At 61.3% G+C, this 16,187-nt stretch overlaps 1 protein-coding gene across 5 annotated transcripts in view; it reads left to right on the forward strand.

Annotated features, from left to right (window-relative positions):
• PRDM16 (PR/SET domain 16) overlaps window positions 1–16,187 on the forward strand; it is a 345,467-nt gene that overhangs the window by 313,737 nt on the left and 15,543 nt on the right. For 3 of the 5 annotated variants that reach the window (XM_032262191.1, XM_032262193.1, XM_032262195.1), the window contains exons 7-12: window positions 794–941; window positions 1,527–1,680; window positions 6,613–8,029; window positions 9,734–9,821; window positions 12,907–13,076; window positions 13,749–13,826. In XM_032262191.1, the coding sequence (XP_032118082.1) occupies window positions 794–941; window positions 1,527–1,680; window positions 6,613–8,029; window positions 9,734–9,821; window positions 12,907–13,076; window positions 13,749–13,826 (2,055 nt within the window). The remainder of the gene's footprint in view (window positions 1–793; window positions 942–1,526; window positions 1,681–6,612; window positions 8,030–9,733; window positions 9,822–12,906; window positions 13,077–13,748; window positions 13,827–16,187) is intronic. The other 2 variants (XM_032262194.1, XM_032262196.1) reach the window with 1 other exon arrangement.

Raw genomic sequence — 16,187 nt, forward strand, 5'->3', positions numbered from 1 at the left:
GGGCAAATCCCGACTGCGACCCTTCCCAGTAAACGCCGCTCAAGAGGGTCCCTGTTTTCTTTACATAAACACATAAATCACAATTAACAACAGGGGAAAAGATACAGTCTCCTGATGCTCAGGAACCAGGCGGTTCTGATCGGAATGGATGGCCGGCCCCGTAATTAACGAGCCGTGATATATCACTGCTTTGCTCATGAAGATTAACGGTCCTCCCTGGGACTGGGGAAGCCGGGGGTCCCCCGAGAGCCGGAAATTAGAGCGGCTCCTTCATCCAAGTGGAGGGTCCCTCCGAGCAGTTGTGCTCTGCAGGCTTCGTGTCACCTGGAGACCCCCGTGTGACTCCTGGCCTGCCTCCCCGGCGTGTGCCCAGCACTGAGGGGCGTCCTTGGGTTTCAGGGACTTGCCCCACTCCTGGGTTCATGCCAATGTTGAACCATCTTTTTCTCAGGCCCAAGCTTAGCCTCAAGGCCAGGACCATCTTGAGAGGCAGCCAGGGAGTGTGGGCTGGGGTCCCGCCCTGCCTCCGGCTGCCCTGGAGGTGGTCTTGGGTGAGGGATGGCATTCTCCAGGCACCAGCTTACTCATCTGCTAGGGGGAAGGCCGCCTCTGCCCCTCACCCCAGGCCACCACAGAGAGAAGGTAGACAGGGAGACTCCAGCACAGCCCTGATCCGCCGACAGTGTGGCGGGGGCCCCGAGGGGGCGCTGGGAACAGCCTCTGTGGGGCTGGGGTCCCCATCCAGGGCAAGGGGCAGCAGCCGGGCCCCGCAGTGACCCGGTCCTCTGTGCAGCCTGGAGCAGCACATGGTCGTCCACACGGAGGAGCGAGAATACAAATGTGACCAGTGCCCCAAGGCCTTCAACTGGAAGTCCAACCTCATCCGCCACCAGATGTCCCACGACAGCGGCAAACGCTTCGAATGTGAAAACTGCGTGAAGGTAACACTGGGGCAGGCCCATCCCAGCCCCAACGCAGCAGAAGCCCCCATGCTCCCTACACCCCGGCCCACCTGCACATGGAGCGTGGCGGAGCAGGTTGGAGGCCCCGGGGTCACACGGGCCTTGCATGGTACTAGGAAGGAAAGGAAGTCTCAGGGAAGACTGACCCCCAGCTCAGAAAGATCAGGGCAAGACCAGAACCCAGGCTCCTCCAGGGCTCAGCTCCTGCCTTCCTGCCAGTGTGGAAGGAAGAGGCTGGCAGGGGTGAGCTTCCACCCCCAGCCCCCCAAGGCCACAGTGCCACCACTGAAGACGCTTGCTGTAGCCCTGTCTCATGCCGTCTCATGGCCACAGTTCAGAAATTGCTCTGGAGGAAAGCCGGCCAAGGAGGCTCCGTGGCCCACCTGAGGCCATCCAGGGGGTCGCTGCTACAGCAGAGACCTGTCCCGGCCTGCTCAGGGCAGAGGGAAACGTGACGAGAAAGACAGGCAGGGCCCTGCCCTGGTGGCCGTTGGCCCAGCAGCCAGAACCACGCCCAGGCGGGTGTCCACGTGGGGCACGAGCCCACAGCGTCCCTCTCTCCAGGTGTTCACGGACCCCAGCAACCTTCAGCGGCACATTCGCTCCCAGCACGTGGGCGCCCGGGCCCACGCCTGCCCCGACTGCGGGAAGACCTTTGCCACGTCCTCCGGCCTGAAGCAGCACAAACACATCCATAGCACGGTGAAACCTTTCATATGTAAGTGGTCGCCCAGCCTGGCTGCCCGCCCTCTGGGTGCACAGATTGCCGTGGGGTCAGGCCAAAGTGTGCCATCCCCCAAGGTCTCCCCACATCCAGGGGACCCGTTTGTTTACAGAGCACTCCTGGCAGGTTCTGACATTTCTGCCATGTGCAGCCGGCCCCGGCAGGCACCCTTGGTGTTCGCCCCTCACTCCCCCTGCTCCCTGTCCTGCCGTCCTCGACAGCACCCCTTGCTTCAGCTCACAGGGGCTAGAGGGGGCCAGTGTGTGATGCGAGGGACCAGGGTCCTGCAGAAGGAGCCGGCCCCTCCCTCGCTGTGGCTACTCCTGTCCCCCAAACTCACTCCCTGCCCTTGCCGAGCTCCAGAAGGATGTGCATGTGACAGTCCCCACAGACACCCATGGGGATTGTCAGGGCGGTGTCTCTAGTGGCCCAGTGTGTGCCCAGTGCTGTTCCACTGTTCCAGTGCAGGGCCAGCCCTGAATCAAAGAGCCGCTGTCTTTAGGGGACTCGCACACTAAAGGAGGAGACAGCAAGGTGGCAGGCACGGCTCCGGGTGCGGCTCTGCGGGCCACAGCCTCACAGGGGGCTGGGCTGGCAGCCTGGCATGGGAGCTGCGCCTGCCTGTTCACCAAGAGGCGTTCTAGCAGAGACGCAGGGAGAGGGAGCCCTGGGCACCTGTGGGGGGGCTCAGGAGGGAGCTGTGAGCATAGAGGCCCCGAGGCGCGGCTGTGTTTGAGAAATGAGTGAGGGGATGAGAAGAAAGGGCCAGGCGGTAGCTCACGCCCATAATCCCAGCACTTTGGGCTGCCCAGATGGGAAGATCACTTGAGGCCAGGAGTTCGAGACCAGCCTGAGCAACGTAGCAAGACCCTGTTTCTACCAAAAAAAAAAAAAAAAGTTTTTTAATTAGCCAAGCATGGTAGCGTGTGCCTGCGGTCCCAGCTCTCAGGGGGCTAAGGGGGGGGCGGATGTCTTGAGCCCAAGAGGTCGAGGCTACGGTGAGCCAAGATCACGCCACCGCACCCCAGCCTGGGCAACAGAGCAACACTCTGTCTCTAAGGAAATAAAAATAAAAGAGAGGTAAGCGGTCACCAGGGCCAGGTCCTGGGGGCCTTGTGGGCCAGTGCTGCGACTTTGACCCTGATTCTCAGTGAGGTCAGAAGCCCCTGCAGGCTCCTGTCTGCTGAGTCACGGCTTCCCAAGCCTTCACACAGCACCCTCACAGAAGCCTGGGGAGGGGCCCTTCTGTGTGACCATGCGCTCCAGGCCAGGCTGTGGAGCCCAGACTTTAGCTCCAGGGGCCTGGCTCCTGGCCCGGGGCTGGGTGACTTGAGCCTTCCAGCCTCTGTGGCATCTGTGTGGAGAGAGGGGGGCGCTGGGAGCTTGGGAACCTGGGCTCAGGCATTCTCGCCGGTGTGGGCCACTCAGGCACTGACCGATGCCCACCAGCCAGCCAGGCCCCTGTCAGCACCTGGGTTGTGCCTGTCCCATCCACCGCACAAGCCCCAGCATTGAGCTGTCCTGCTAGGGGTGACTCAGCCCCAGCCCAACCTGGACCTCACGCCCCCTCCAGCTGAGAACCAAGGGGAGGAGGAGCTCTGCCTGCCGGCCACTCCACAAGTGCCATTTTCCCATTTGCTGACCACCGACCTCCCAGGAGGAGCATGCCTGGTGTGTGCCCGGCTCCAGCGCCCCGCCGCATAGCACGCCTTCCCTCTGGGAGAAAACAGTACGGGCAAGCTGGGCGGGAGCCGGGGGAGGGACATGACCACCCCCAGATGCAGTGACTCCCACTGTGAGATCAGCACCAGTGAGCGCCTCAGATGACAGCCTGGAGCTCTGTAGCAAGCTCAGAAGGTTGAAACATCCCTGCGTCTCTGGGCGTGCAGACAAGCTTTCTAAAGTCCATTGCATCGTATTAATGACAAATGTCCAGGAGCTGCAGCACCCGGGGCATTCCAGCCCTCAGCTCCCACCATGCCGCAAACACTCCCCTCCTTGCGTGGTGGAGACGGGACAGGGAAGTCCGGCTAGCCCTGTTCAGCCTCAGCAGCTCTTGGACCCCTTGTCCACACTCCAGGATCACCTTTGTGGCTTGGCTTTTGGCTAAGGAGATGAAGCTAAAAGGAAAACTCGGGATGTGGCCAGATTGGATGTATGAAGGTCTCATTCACTTAGAAATTAGGTCAGACACAGGCGACGCAGCCCCGGCCTCTCCCAGGCCGTGACACAGCATCCTTTGGTGCACACGCAAAGGGGGTCTTCAGGCTTGGAGAGGAGAATTTGCGAACAAGCAAGGGAGTCCAAACAGCGTGGCCCTTTCCGAGAACAGTCAGTGCTTGCAGGAGAGGTCACAGCGGTGCCGGTGCTCACGGGCAGGCTCCGCGTCCACCTGCCGGCTGGGTACAGGCAGATGGAGGAAGCCCGGGTCCCCACCTCGCTGGCCAGATGGAGGGGTTGTCACTCCTGGTGATGTCTTTCCCACCAAGGAGCTCACCTGTGCACTGGGGTCTGTACGCACGTGTGTGTGCATATGAGTGTGTGCGTGTGCATGTGCCTGTGTGTGTAAGAGAAAGGGGGCGTAGGGAGAGAGGAGAGGAGGACAGGAGAGAGGGGACATGTATCTGGGCATGGGGCGGACAGGCTCACATGGGCACTTTTCACGAAGGGCCTTTGCGCTAATTGTGCACGTGCGTACATGAGTGTATGAGTGTGGGCACTGAGTTGGTGCGTGTATCAGTGTGTATGAGTTCTGTATGAGCAAGTGTGAGTGTGCATTCACACAGATACCCTGCCAGGAGAAGAAACTGCTGACCGGGCGAGCCCTGGCCTGGACCCCTCCCATCTTGGCAGGGCCCCGGGAGGCTCCCTCTGCAGGGGCTGGCTGCCCAGGCCGTCCTCCGCCCCTTCAGGCAGCTGCCTCCCTCTGCCAGCTCCAAACCAGCTGAGGCCATCCCCAGGGTCCAGGACCTTCCCCTGCAGGGACCTCTGTCTCTCAAGGCCTCTCTTCTTCCCCAGCCCTTCTGCCGAGCCCCCCATCAATGAGCAGATGGGTGGGAACCCATGGTCCCTGAACCCAAGCACAGCCGCTTACCCAGGAGGCCCCTCCTCGGAGCTGCCCTGGGCCAGAGGCTGCTCAAAGCCAGTCTCCAAGTCCAGATGGCAGCAGCCACTGACCAGGTACCACCAGGACCTGCCAAAGGCCGGGCCAGAGTCAGGGTGTGCTTGTGTGGCCAGCAGGGCCTGAGCACCTCCCTCAGGGCCAGGCAGGCGACCAGGGGTATTTATAGGTCCACCCTGTGGAGGGTCACCTCTCCATCAGCGAGGGCAGATGTGATGGAACGAGACAAAGTTTCTCCCCTCAGCCTTGAAAACGCCCCGCCAGGCTGGATGGGCAGGAAGCTAGAGCGGGTAGTAGAAATAGATGTTGTGATCAGAGAACACGGTGATCTCAGAGAAAGCTCCCAGCTGGCATCGCCTGAGATCAGGCGGCCGAGGGTGAGCAGGAAGCGTGCTGGAAGCATTGTTTCCACAGGGCTGTGTGGAGGAAGCAAATTGTCCTATAGAGAAAGACGCTCGCCGGGGCGTGTGTGTGTGTGCGCGTGTGTGTGTGTGTATGTGGTGGGTGTTGGCGTGCATGTGTGTACATGTGAGTGCATGTGTGTATACGTGTGTGTGGTGGGTGTGTGTGCGTGCATATGTGTGTACATTGTGTGGTGGTTGTGTGTGTGCATGTGTGTGTATGTGTGTGGTGGTGTGGGGGGCATGTGCGTGTACGTGTGTGTGGTGGTTGTGTGTGTGTGAATGTGTGTGTGTTCCTCCCTTTCTCCTTAGAAAAACAAGAGGCGAAAGACAAGCTGGCAATTCACTGACACCGTTCACAGGCCTTTAGGAAAATGGCCGGGGCCCCCAGGCCTCTGGGTCCAGAGTCTGGCTGGGCCAGCACTGCCCTCTCCTGTTGAGAGAAGATGCTGGCACTCGCCGGCCAGAGCCAGGCACTGGCGCCGCCATCCCAGTCCAGGAGGTTCTCAGGAGTAGGATGTTCACTTTCTCAGGCAGAGAAAAGTCCCTCTGAGTAGGGCCCTGCCCGGGTTGACCTCCTGTGCCTGTCAACCTCTAGCCGTCTCCAAAGGGTGGCCCTGTACTGCCAGGAGCCCCAAAGTCTGGACTCCCTGACTTGGGGCCTCCTGAGAACCTCAAGAACTGTCTATGTCACCCCAGAGGCTGCCTTCTTCTGGGGTGCAGGTGGCAGGACCTGGGGCAGAGAGAGGAGGCGGGAGACCGCTGGTAACACTGTGAACTTCTAGATAGCAGGAGACTCAGGCTGTGTGCTCAGTGCCCTGCTCCCACCCCTGCTGGAAAAGCAGCAGAAGTGAAGAGGAAGGCAGGGCGTGCCCTGAGCCAGCTTGCCCCGAATCCACTGATGGAGTGGCAGACACCATCACATGCCTTCGCTTTGCCCGTGGCCCGCCCTGGGGAGCAGGCTCGCCTTCGTCAGGGGCTTCTGAAAATCTTGGCTCCCAAACTAGCAACACCATGGGGGAGGAGGGTGGGGACAGCAGTGGCGAGCCCATTCTCCAGCAGAGAGGGTGGAGGACGGCAGGGTCTGGACCAACCAGCCCTGGGATCTGTGCTGGTCATGGGAGGCTAGCCTTGGGGTGGGCGCATGCACCCTCACGTATGTTTCCACATGCTCATGTGTGCACAAGTGCGCACACTCAGACATGCACACTCACAGAATACCCACATGCCTGCCCCCCACACACGCATGCAACTGCCTCATATGTGAGTGTATGCAGACACACACGCATGCACAGTACCCGTGGGCGCGCACCCGGACAGCGGCTTCCCGCCCGGGCCTGCCCCTCCCGTGGCGGGCTTCCTGGTCATTTCACGCGGTTCGTTTGGCCTCTGCTGCTGTTTCAGGTGAGGTCTGCCACAAGTCCTACACGCAGTTCTCCAACCTGTGCCGGCACAAGCGGATGCACGCCGACTGCCGCACGCAGATCAAGTGCAAGGACTGTGGGCAGATGTTCAGCACTACCTCCTCCCTCAACAAGCACCGGCGCTTCTGCGAGGGCAAGAACCATTACACGCCAGGCGGCATCTTCGCCCCGGGCCTGCCCTTGACCCCCAGCCCCATGATGGACAAGGCAAAACCCTCCCCCAACCTCAACCACGCCAGCCTGGGCTTCAGCGAGTACTTCCCCTCCAGGCCGCACCCGGGGAGCCTGCCCTTCTCCACTGCGCCTCCCGCGTTCCCCACGCTCACCCCCGGCTTCCCGGGCATCTTTCCTCCGTCCTTGTACCCTCGGCCGCCTCTGCTACCTCCCACGCCACTGCTCAAGAGCCCCCTGAACCACACCCAGGACGCCAAGCTGCCCAGCCCCCTGGGGAACCCGGCCCTGCCCCTGGTGTCCGCCGTCAGCAACAGCAGCCAGGGCACCCCGGCAGCCCCGGGCCCTGAGGAGAAGTTCGAGAGCCGCCTGGAGGACTCCCGAGTGGAGAAGCTGAAGGCCAGGAGCAGCGACGTGTCGGACGGCAGCGACTTTGAGGACGTCAACACCACCACAGGGACCGACCTGGACACCACCACGGGGACAGGCTCGGACCTGGACAGCGACGTGGACAGCGACCCCGACAAGGGGAAGGGCAGGGGCAAGTCGGCCGAGGGCAAGCCCGAGTTTGGGGGCGGCCTGGCGCCCACGGGGGCCCCCAACAGCGTGGCCGAGGTGCCCGTCTTCTACTCCCAGCACTCATTCTTCCCGCCGCCTGACGAGCAGCTGCTGACCGCCACGGGCGCCGCCGGGGACTCCATCAAGGCCATCGCGTCCATCGCCGAGAAGTACTTCGGCCCGGGCTTCATGGGGATGCAGGAGAAGAAGCTGGGCTCGCTGCCCTACCACTCGGCCTTCCCCTTCCAGTTCCTGCCCAACTTTCCCCACTCCCTCTACCCCTTCACGGACCGAGCCCTTGCCCACAACCTGCTCGTCAAGACGGAGCCCAAGTCTCCCCGGGACGTCCTGAAGGCGGGCGTCCCCAGCGCCGAGTGTCCCTTCGATCTCACCACCAAGCCCAAGGACGTGAAGCCCATCCTGCCCGTGCCCAAGGGCCCTTCGGCACCCTCGTCCAGCGAGGAGCAGCCGCTGGACCTGAGCATCGGCAGCCGGGCCCGCGCCAGCCAGAACGGCGGCGGGCGGGAGCCACGGAAGAACCACGTCTACGGGGAGCGCAAGCTGGGCGCCGGTGAGGGGCTGCCCCAGGTGTGCCCGGCGCGGATGCCCCAGCAGCCCCCGCTCCACTATGCCAAGCCCTCGCCCTTCTTCATGGACCCCATCTACAGGTATTCTGCGCCCCGGCCTCACCCATTCTCCCTGGGGTGGGCAGTGCAGGGCGGACTCAGGGCATGGTGGTGTCTCTTTCAATGTTCTCCCCCGGCCTTTGCTGACTTCAGGAAGATGCCCCCATTTTTGGGGGGATCTGCACCCCTCAGGAGGGATGCCTGGCTTGGCTGCTCCTAAGCCAAGTGCCCGGCCCGGGCCATGTTTGGTAGGCCAGGACAGGTGCTCCCGGACACATGCGGTTTTCTTGCACTGATGACCACTCAGATGTCCCACTGCTGGCCTTAAGGCCTTCCTACCCCTAGTAACCCCTCCCACCCCAACTCCAACCCCTCCTTGGCCCTCCCCTGCACCCCTCTCTCCAGCTGTCTCACTGGTCCAGCTCCCCTGAGCCTCCACCTGCAGAAGTCAGAGGGGCCTGGGCTGAGTGCTGCCTGCCTGTCCTGAGTGCTCCTGCCACTGGAGCCAGAGCATCAGGGGAGTGGGGAGAGGGGAGAGGGGTGTCTTTCTGGGGTCCCAGGGGGAATCAGAGAAGGAGCCAGTGGTCCTTGGAGGGGAGAAGGAGGGGCATAGGGAGCAGGCATTGGATGGTTTTCTCGGCACCAGTGCACAGTGTCTTTGATGCCCCTCTTGGGGAAAGGTGAGCTTAATGCCACTCCCTGATTTCTGGACAGGTTCGCCCCTCCCTAGAATACAGGTGGGTTGGGAGAGCAGGCCCAGGCTTGGGGAGGGTCCTGCCCCCACCCACACATGTCTCTGTGCTGCCCGCTTCGCCGTGCAAGGAGATGGGAAGGCCACCCTGAGGAACTCCCGACCGAATAAAGCAAAAGCGGCCAGTCCTAGAGATGCTGGGGGGGGCTGTGTCTTGGAGGGGGCAGTAGGTTTATCAAAACGGTCTCAGTGACAGCAAAGAGGCTCCCAAGTCCAGCCCTCGCTGTGGGACCCAGGCAGACGGAGAAGAGCTGGCCTCCTTCGGGAACCGCCAAGCCAAAGGAGGGTCCGCGATGGCCCTGCCCGCCGCCTCTGTTTACCACCAGAGGTTTGCACTGTGATGCAGGGAGCAGGCTTGTCACTGGCATCTGGGGAAGGTTCTGGAACTATAATCTCCAGCAGCCCCGGAGGGTTAGGGCCCTGTCCAGGTGCCGCCGGGGCCCCTGGTGACCTCCCCAGGACAGATACCTGTCAGCCACTCACGTTCATCAGCACACTCAGGCAGCATGCCCCGTGCCAAGGGCCAGGTCAGGGGAGGGGCCTCGAGCTCTGCTGTGAGCAGGTCCAGGGACCCCCATGAGAGCGGCCCCCACTCAGGCAGGGCTGACCAGCCAGTTGGCAGGAGGCCAGGTGCACGGGACCCTCAGCAGACTCCAGGCTCCTGTGTTCGCCCTCGTGACCTGCATGGCTGCTGGCAGCCGAGGGTCTTCGAAGGCACTTGGGGGGAACGTGGAGGTGATGGGAGGTGAACGGGAACCACCAAGGGAGCATGTTCAGGGGCAGGCGGTGAAGGGAGGGTCTGTTTAGGGGGCCGGTAGGCTGGGCCCCCACATCCCCAAGGCCCACAGAGGAGTCTGGTGGGAGTTGGGGCAGCCCCAGCGCAGTCCACACTGTGGCCTTGTGACTGGCCAGGCATACGGACAGGCGGGGCGGGCAGCTCGGCGGGGCGGGCAGCTCGGTCGGTGTGGTACGTAACCCTCTGTGCTGTTGTCCAGCAGGGTAGAAAAGCGGAAGGTCACAGACCCCGTGGGAGCCCTGAAGGAGAAGTACCTGCGGCCATCCCCGCTGCTCTTCCATCCCCAGGTACGACCCCAGCGCAGGCCAGGGCACCCGGTGACGACCCGCACACCAGTGGCCCCACCGCCCGGTGGCCCAGGCTCAGTGGCCAGGCTGGAGTGGGAGTTCCCGTCCAGGCTGCCGCATGCACAGAGGCCCTCAAAAGCAGGGAAGGATTCTCTCCCTGTGGTCCCTCAGGGCACTGTCGGCTGGAGAGGTTGAGGACGGAGAGCGGTCCTCACAGGGCAGCCCCAGGGACCTCTCTGACCCCTGGCTCTGGGCTCCAGGAAGGAGAAGGAGCTTCAGTGGCACCGTGGGCAGGGCCTGAAGGAGCAAGTGCAGTGATTGTGAATGAGGGGAGCAGCCTCGGGCGGCAGCGCAGGGCACAGCGTGGGAGCGCTCTCTCGGGTGCCCAAGACCTGAGTATGTTCAAAGGGAGGAGAGGAAGGGCCTGAGCGTGCAGAGGGGGGCACAGAGCCAGGCCCCAGGGGGGTGGTGGGCAGGGGGTCAGGAAAGAGACCCAGAGAGCCCCAAAGTCTGGTTAGGTGGGTGCAGACCCTGCCAGGCTCCTGCCAGCCCCTGAGGCCACATCCTGGGAGCAAAGTAGTGGGCAGGCAGCACGACCAAGGCAGAGCTCCCGATCTCCTGCCCCTACTGACTTGGTCTCATTGCTGGGAGCCTGGCTCCTTCCGCAGCACTGGGGGCTGCACCTGGGGAGGGTCCTGGGGTGGCACGGTGGGCCTGGCCCTGCCTGAGACTGCAGACCAGGCCGGGGCATTGTTCTCTCTCGGCGTTCCCGCCATGGACGGGCCCCCGCCAGTTTGTGAAACCTGCACCCAGCCTGAGTTCACAGCTAAACTTAGCGCCTCCCATTGTTTCCACGGGGCCATGGAGTTTGGTTAATAACTTCCCCCGATTTTCCTCGGGATGGGCTGGAAAGAGCCACAGGCCAGCCAGGCGCATCCTGTGTTTGTGTTTGCCCGGGGAGCGAGGCTTGGAATATCTGATCGGGCCGAGCTGGGCGGGAGAGGCCCACCCAGGCCCGAGGAAGGGAGCCTGGTGGGGGGTGGCTGCCATTGTCCCTCCTGCCCGCTACCCCCACGGGCCGGCCACCCCCGCTGCCTGTCCCTGCGGTCCGGAACCAGGAGATGGGGGCGGGAAGAGAGAGACGACTGATAAGTCACCAAATGGTCTAAGGTTGGGCCATCACTCGGGCGGAAGGCACCAATTCCTAATGGCCTCGGTGAAGCCCAGAGCCGTGGCCGTGCGAAGGCCGCAGCCCCTGCTGTCCAGGCTGCTCCAGGTTGCGGAGGCCCAGCTGATGGCTCAGGGAGCAAGGCAGCTTCCATCTGCCCATTACTGGTTCTCACCAGGACGAGAACAGTCCTGACCCCCGCAGCCTGGGTGGGGCTGGAAGGGGCCGGAGGGGAGTCCTCGGCCTCTTGCAGATGAACACGAGTTTCTACTCATTAATTACTTTCTGGGTATTTTTATTGTAATCAGTCAGTTGTTCCCCAAATAGCAAAATGTCCCCACCCCAGGGGCCTGCGGTCTCTGGGTAGCATTTGCAGAAAGCCCTCTACTCCCTGCCAGTAGCAGCTGGGCAATCCCAGGCAAGCGAGTCTCTAAAAAGCTGAGTGCTGGGTGCCAGGCTCTCGGATGCTGAGAGACCCCAGCCATGTGGCGGGATAGTTTTGTTTGCCAGTGGGCAGCCAGGGCCAGCGTCTTGCTGTAACGAGGCAGGTTACCCCTGTGAAGCTGGCTCTGAGCATCACTCTGAGGCAGCGAGCCCCAAACGAGGGCCCTGGATGAGGCGGGTCCCCATCTGCCCTGCCTCTCATCCCCACACCCATTTCGTGGCCGCTGGGTGCCAAGGACCCACACCCTGACCAGTTTCTCCCAGTAACCCCCGTACATGGAGACCACAAACTCTCCCTTCCATCTCCATAAGCTCCTGCCCAGCGCTTCCCCTCCCTCACCACAGGGGAGGCAGGTTGCACATATACCTGTTTAGGAAAGGTGTCTGGAGGGCCCTGTGGGTCAGGCCTTGGGCCCTGGGGATGCTGGTTCCCCCGTTCAGCAGTGGGTGTGTGGTGTTTGTTCCTTCTGCTGCCTTTTGCTACCCCTCAGGGGATGAGGAAGGCTCTTCCTTTTCAGCCCCCGCCCAGCCCCCCATAGGGCCTGGCACACAGCAGGTATCACAGGGTGGCCGTTTCCTTCCCCACTGGGTGCTGCTCTGGGTCTTCAAAGGCAAAGGGAGTGGGAGAGGTGGGGCTGACACTCAGCAGCTCCATCAGCCTGGCCCCTCCCCTCTCCTGTCACTAGGGCAGGAGATCTCAGTGGGGCCAGCACAGTCTGGAATTCTGATCAGAGCTCTGCCCACTGGGTGGAAATGACTAATCCCATGCTTCTACCTTCCTAATCGAGCCAGCCCTGGGCATCTCCAGGGAGCAGAGAGGCAGCTGCTAGTGCCTATATCAAATCATCCTGTGTCGTGTGACATGTGGCGTTATTATTTTGAATATTTCCTTTGTGGGATTAAGTCTTAAAGCGGCTGTTGAATTCCTCTTTGGTACTTTGCCTGCAATTATGGCATGCTGCCACTTGGTGGCGGTGGCTCTGCAGGCCCATGAGCTATACTTTAAGCTGAGATTCAGGTTGTTATTTTAATTTTTCAAGGCTAAAAAAATACAATTTTTAATGTTAAACTAGATGTAATTCTGCATTTAACCCAAACTAGCCAACCAGAAGTCATGGCCAGGGGTCAAGTCAGCTGGGCGTTTTGCTGGCCTGGGTCAAATAAGGGGTTAGGTCATCAGAAGCATCAGCTGTCTGTGTCACTCCGGTCACACCCAGGCCAGGCAGGGAGGCTGCTCCTGCAGGCGAGACCCTAAACTGTAAACGGGGGACCCAGGGAAGGACGAGAGCAGGGCTGGCTGCAGAAAGGTGAAAGGATCTAACCCAGGGTCCAAGGAGCCTCTAGGAGACACTGCTTCCACTGCCCACCTGAGCACCCCAGGATGTGCTGTCCTACAGAACCCCCAGCAGTGCAGCCACTCAGGACAGGTGAGAGCCCAGCTGAGTCCATAACCTCTCGCTCTTATGCCCACAGATGTCAGCCATAGAGACCATGACAGAGAAGCTGGAGAGCTTTGCAGCCATGAAGGCCGACTCCGGCAGCTCCCTGCAGCCCCTCCCCCACCACCCCTTCAACTTCCGGTCCCCACCCCCAACGCTCTCCGACCCCATCCTCAGGAAGGGCAAGGAGCGATACACGTGCAGGTGAGGGGTCCCGGGGTGCAGCTGGGACAGCCCCGGGGGGGCCTGAGTGTGGCACATGTGGCCATGAACCTGTGCTCCCAGGAAAACTCAGGGTCCCAGCCACAGGGAAGCACAGCGCCTGTAATCAGTCAGTCACCTACTTGAAGTCATACTTCGCAAATAAGTGACATGGTGGCCTCCCCTGCCTCCCACCATGCCGTGCTCATGTGAGCTCAAGAAAATGCAACCTTGGCCCAGCCTGACACGGGAAGGCCGAGGCTGAGGGGTGCTGGTCAGCGACGAACCTCAGTGCTTGGGGGGATGGGAAACCCAGCGCAACAGGCTGAGCTGATTTCTCCAATGTCGGGATGATACCTTCCCGGCCGCCTTGTGCTGTGCAGGCCTGTCCCAGTCAGCCAGAGCCCTCCCTGTCTGCCGCTGGACCGAGGGGCCGAGATGCTTCAGGGGACAGGGGCTGGTCCTGCTCCGGTGGCCGACAGCAGGCTGCTCTATAACTGGGGCTAGGCTTCAGGGCAGCAGAAGGGACTGAAACCAGGATGCTGGGGTGGGGGCCACCTGTCACATGGCCATCAGGTGTGAGACCTCGAGCATTAGCGTGAAACCGTTTCTAGGAAATGGCCATGTGAGCCTGCCCTAACACTCCCTCGCCCTCCCCACCTCCCTCCACCCCAGGTACTGTGGGAAGATCTTCCCCAGATCAGCCAATCTCACCAGACACCTGAGGACGCACACCGGGGAGCAGCCGTACAGGTAGGAGCTGCCTGGGCCGGGTGTGGGGAGCAGGGCCGCCTGCCTCCGTGTGCGCACGGCTGACCCACTCCTAGGAGTAAATGTGCCCTTCCCAGGCTCCCTGCTGGAGTGAGCATGCAGTGGGCGGGGCTCGGTGCTCAGTTCTGGTCACTCTGTCCCTCCTGTCTCGACCTCATCAGGATGTTGTGAGGATGAGGCAGGAGGTGCCCAGGAACCTGCTGGAAGGCACCTGCCTGGCTCTCGAAGATTCGAGGGAGCAGCTCTCCACCCAACCTGGGGTGTCCACTGGGGCAGGGGATCCTCATCAGAGCAGGGCTGACCAGAGCTAAGGCCTGGAGGGTCCACGTGGGAGAAAACCTCAGCTTCCCCACACCCAGCCCAACTCTGTTCTTCTCACAACGGCTGTAGCTTCCCCCACAGCCCCACTCCTGGGGGGCCAGGGAATGGGCCAAAGGCAGGGTGGGTCTCCGTACAAATGTGGGTCCCCGCCCCCAGCTTGGAGCCCACTGAGGGATTCCGCTGGGGTCCCTGGGACAGCCCTGGATGGCAAGCGGTGTGTCCGTTTCCAGGATCCCACCATGCTCCTCTCACCTGAGCAGCCAGCTGCACCTGCAGAGAGCAGTCACCCAGCTCATCAGGATGGGGGAGGCATTGAATTTGGGGCTCACAACAGCCTCCCAAAGAAGCCTGTCATTCCATTTCAAAGATGAGGTGTCCGAGGCTCAGAGACGCCCTGTGACTCACCGGGGTCAGGGCCTGGGAGTGAGCATGTTAAGTGAGAACCCCAGACAGTGGTAACCGGGAGGTGAATGGTGAAATGCTGGCTTAGTGACACAGGCAGGCTGTGTCTGTTCACAGAGGCCATTGCGGACAAAGAGTGTTTCACACACGTAAGATTTCTCAACTCTGACCACACAGAGCTAGAGGTCACCAGGAAGGGACCACATGCTAGTGCAGGCACTGGGGGCTCAGTTTGTGTCTCCGTCCCTGGGGAAGGAGGCCAGCTGGGCACCTGCACATGCCGTGCTCACCGAGGCCCACTCTGAGACAGACCAAGCCTCCCCCGCTGCCACAGGGCCATGTCCCCACCCGCAGGGTCAATGGCAGCTCATGCCACCTATGGGTTGTCTGTTCAGTGCCTGCAGCCCTCCCCAGCTCACAGACCCCCCCCACCCCGCTCCTTGCCCACCCTTCAAAAAATAGCGACTTACAACTTAACAAAGGCCAGCAACACAAAGATTTATTTGGTCTGGTCCCTCCCAGAAAGCGAGCTGTGTGTTTTTTCTGTAATGAGAGCCGACTTCTGGACAGCATTGTGTGCTGAGAGCCCCCAGAGGGTCGGGGTGGTGTTTATAGAAGAATTTAATTATCATTGATTTCTTTTGCTCTCTCCAATCTGCGAGTTTCGACTTTGGTAACAATAATTGCTTTGCAAGTTTGTGTTGCAAATCCTGACTTTATCTGGCTCAAGGCAGGTCTGTGCCGAGGGGTTTGGAGCATGCCGTTTTCGTTCTGACACTGGTGGTTTCTGGACTCGCTTTGATAATCAGGAGGATTTTAAGTTAGCGGAGGGAAAGTGCCGGCCATCCCCAGAAGCCCGCCAAGAGGAGCTGGAGCCCCCCAGGCCTGCCCCAGTGTGAGCCCCTCCCCGGTGCCAGCACCCACACGTGTGCCCGCCGCATGTGCGTATGTGTGTGCCCGGAGTGGTCAGGCTGACGCAGCCCGCGCGCAAGCAGGGGGAAGCGGTCTTCTCACGGGTTGCCTGGAGTGGCCGGGTAATCAAACCAGATGACACTGGAAGGCTCTTCCGCTGAAGTCCCTGCCTCCAAAGATCTGCAGTCATTCAGAATGTGTTTCACAGCCCGAGGGAGGGGAAGCAGACCCTTTGGTGCACCGAATCCGTTTCCTGGAGGTCGCTTGGCCGCTGGCTTCCGCTGGCCTACAGATGCTTGAGTGAAGATGGAAGATGAGACGCAGTTAATGTCACTCTTATTTCTTAAAAATAAAAAGCATGTAGGCTTTGTGGGATTGGGGCTGGAGAAGCATAAAGACTGAGCTGGGAATAGGGGCCCTGCTCCCCGGTCAGCCGGCACGGGGTCTCTCTGGGACACTGCGTGGTGGAACCTGGAGTCACTCCCTGGACGCGAGCCTGCTCAGGCTGCCCGGGGCTCCTGGGCCCGAGATTCCCACCTCAGAGCCTCTGGCTTCCTGGTCTGCTGTGGGCTTCTTCCTCCCCGCAGCCTCCGTCCTGCCATCCGTCCGTGTGAAGCTGGAGCACGCAGGGGAGGCAAACTTGTGTCTCCATCAGGCGCTGCAGGCGGCCCATGCCTGCCCATTCTTTTTTCATTTTATTTTTACGGC

This window comes from Sapajus apella, unplaced genomic scaffold (genome assembly GCF_009761245.1).
Source record: "Sapajus apella isolate SASKATOON/1434 unplaced genomic scaffold, GSC_monkey_1.0 scaffold127, whole genome shotgun sequence".
Taxonomy (NCBI): Eukaryota; Metazoa; Chordata; class Mammalia; order Primates; family Cebidae; genus Sapajus; species Sapajus apella.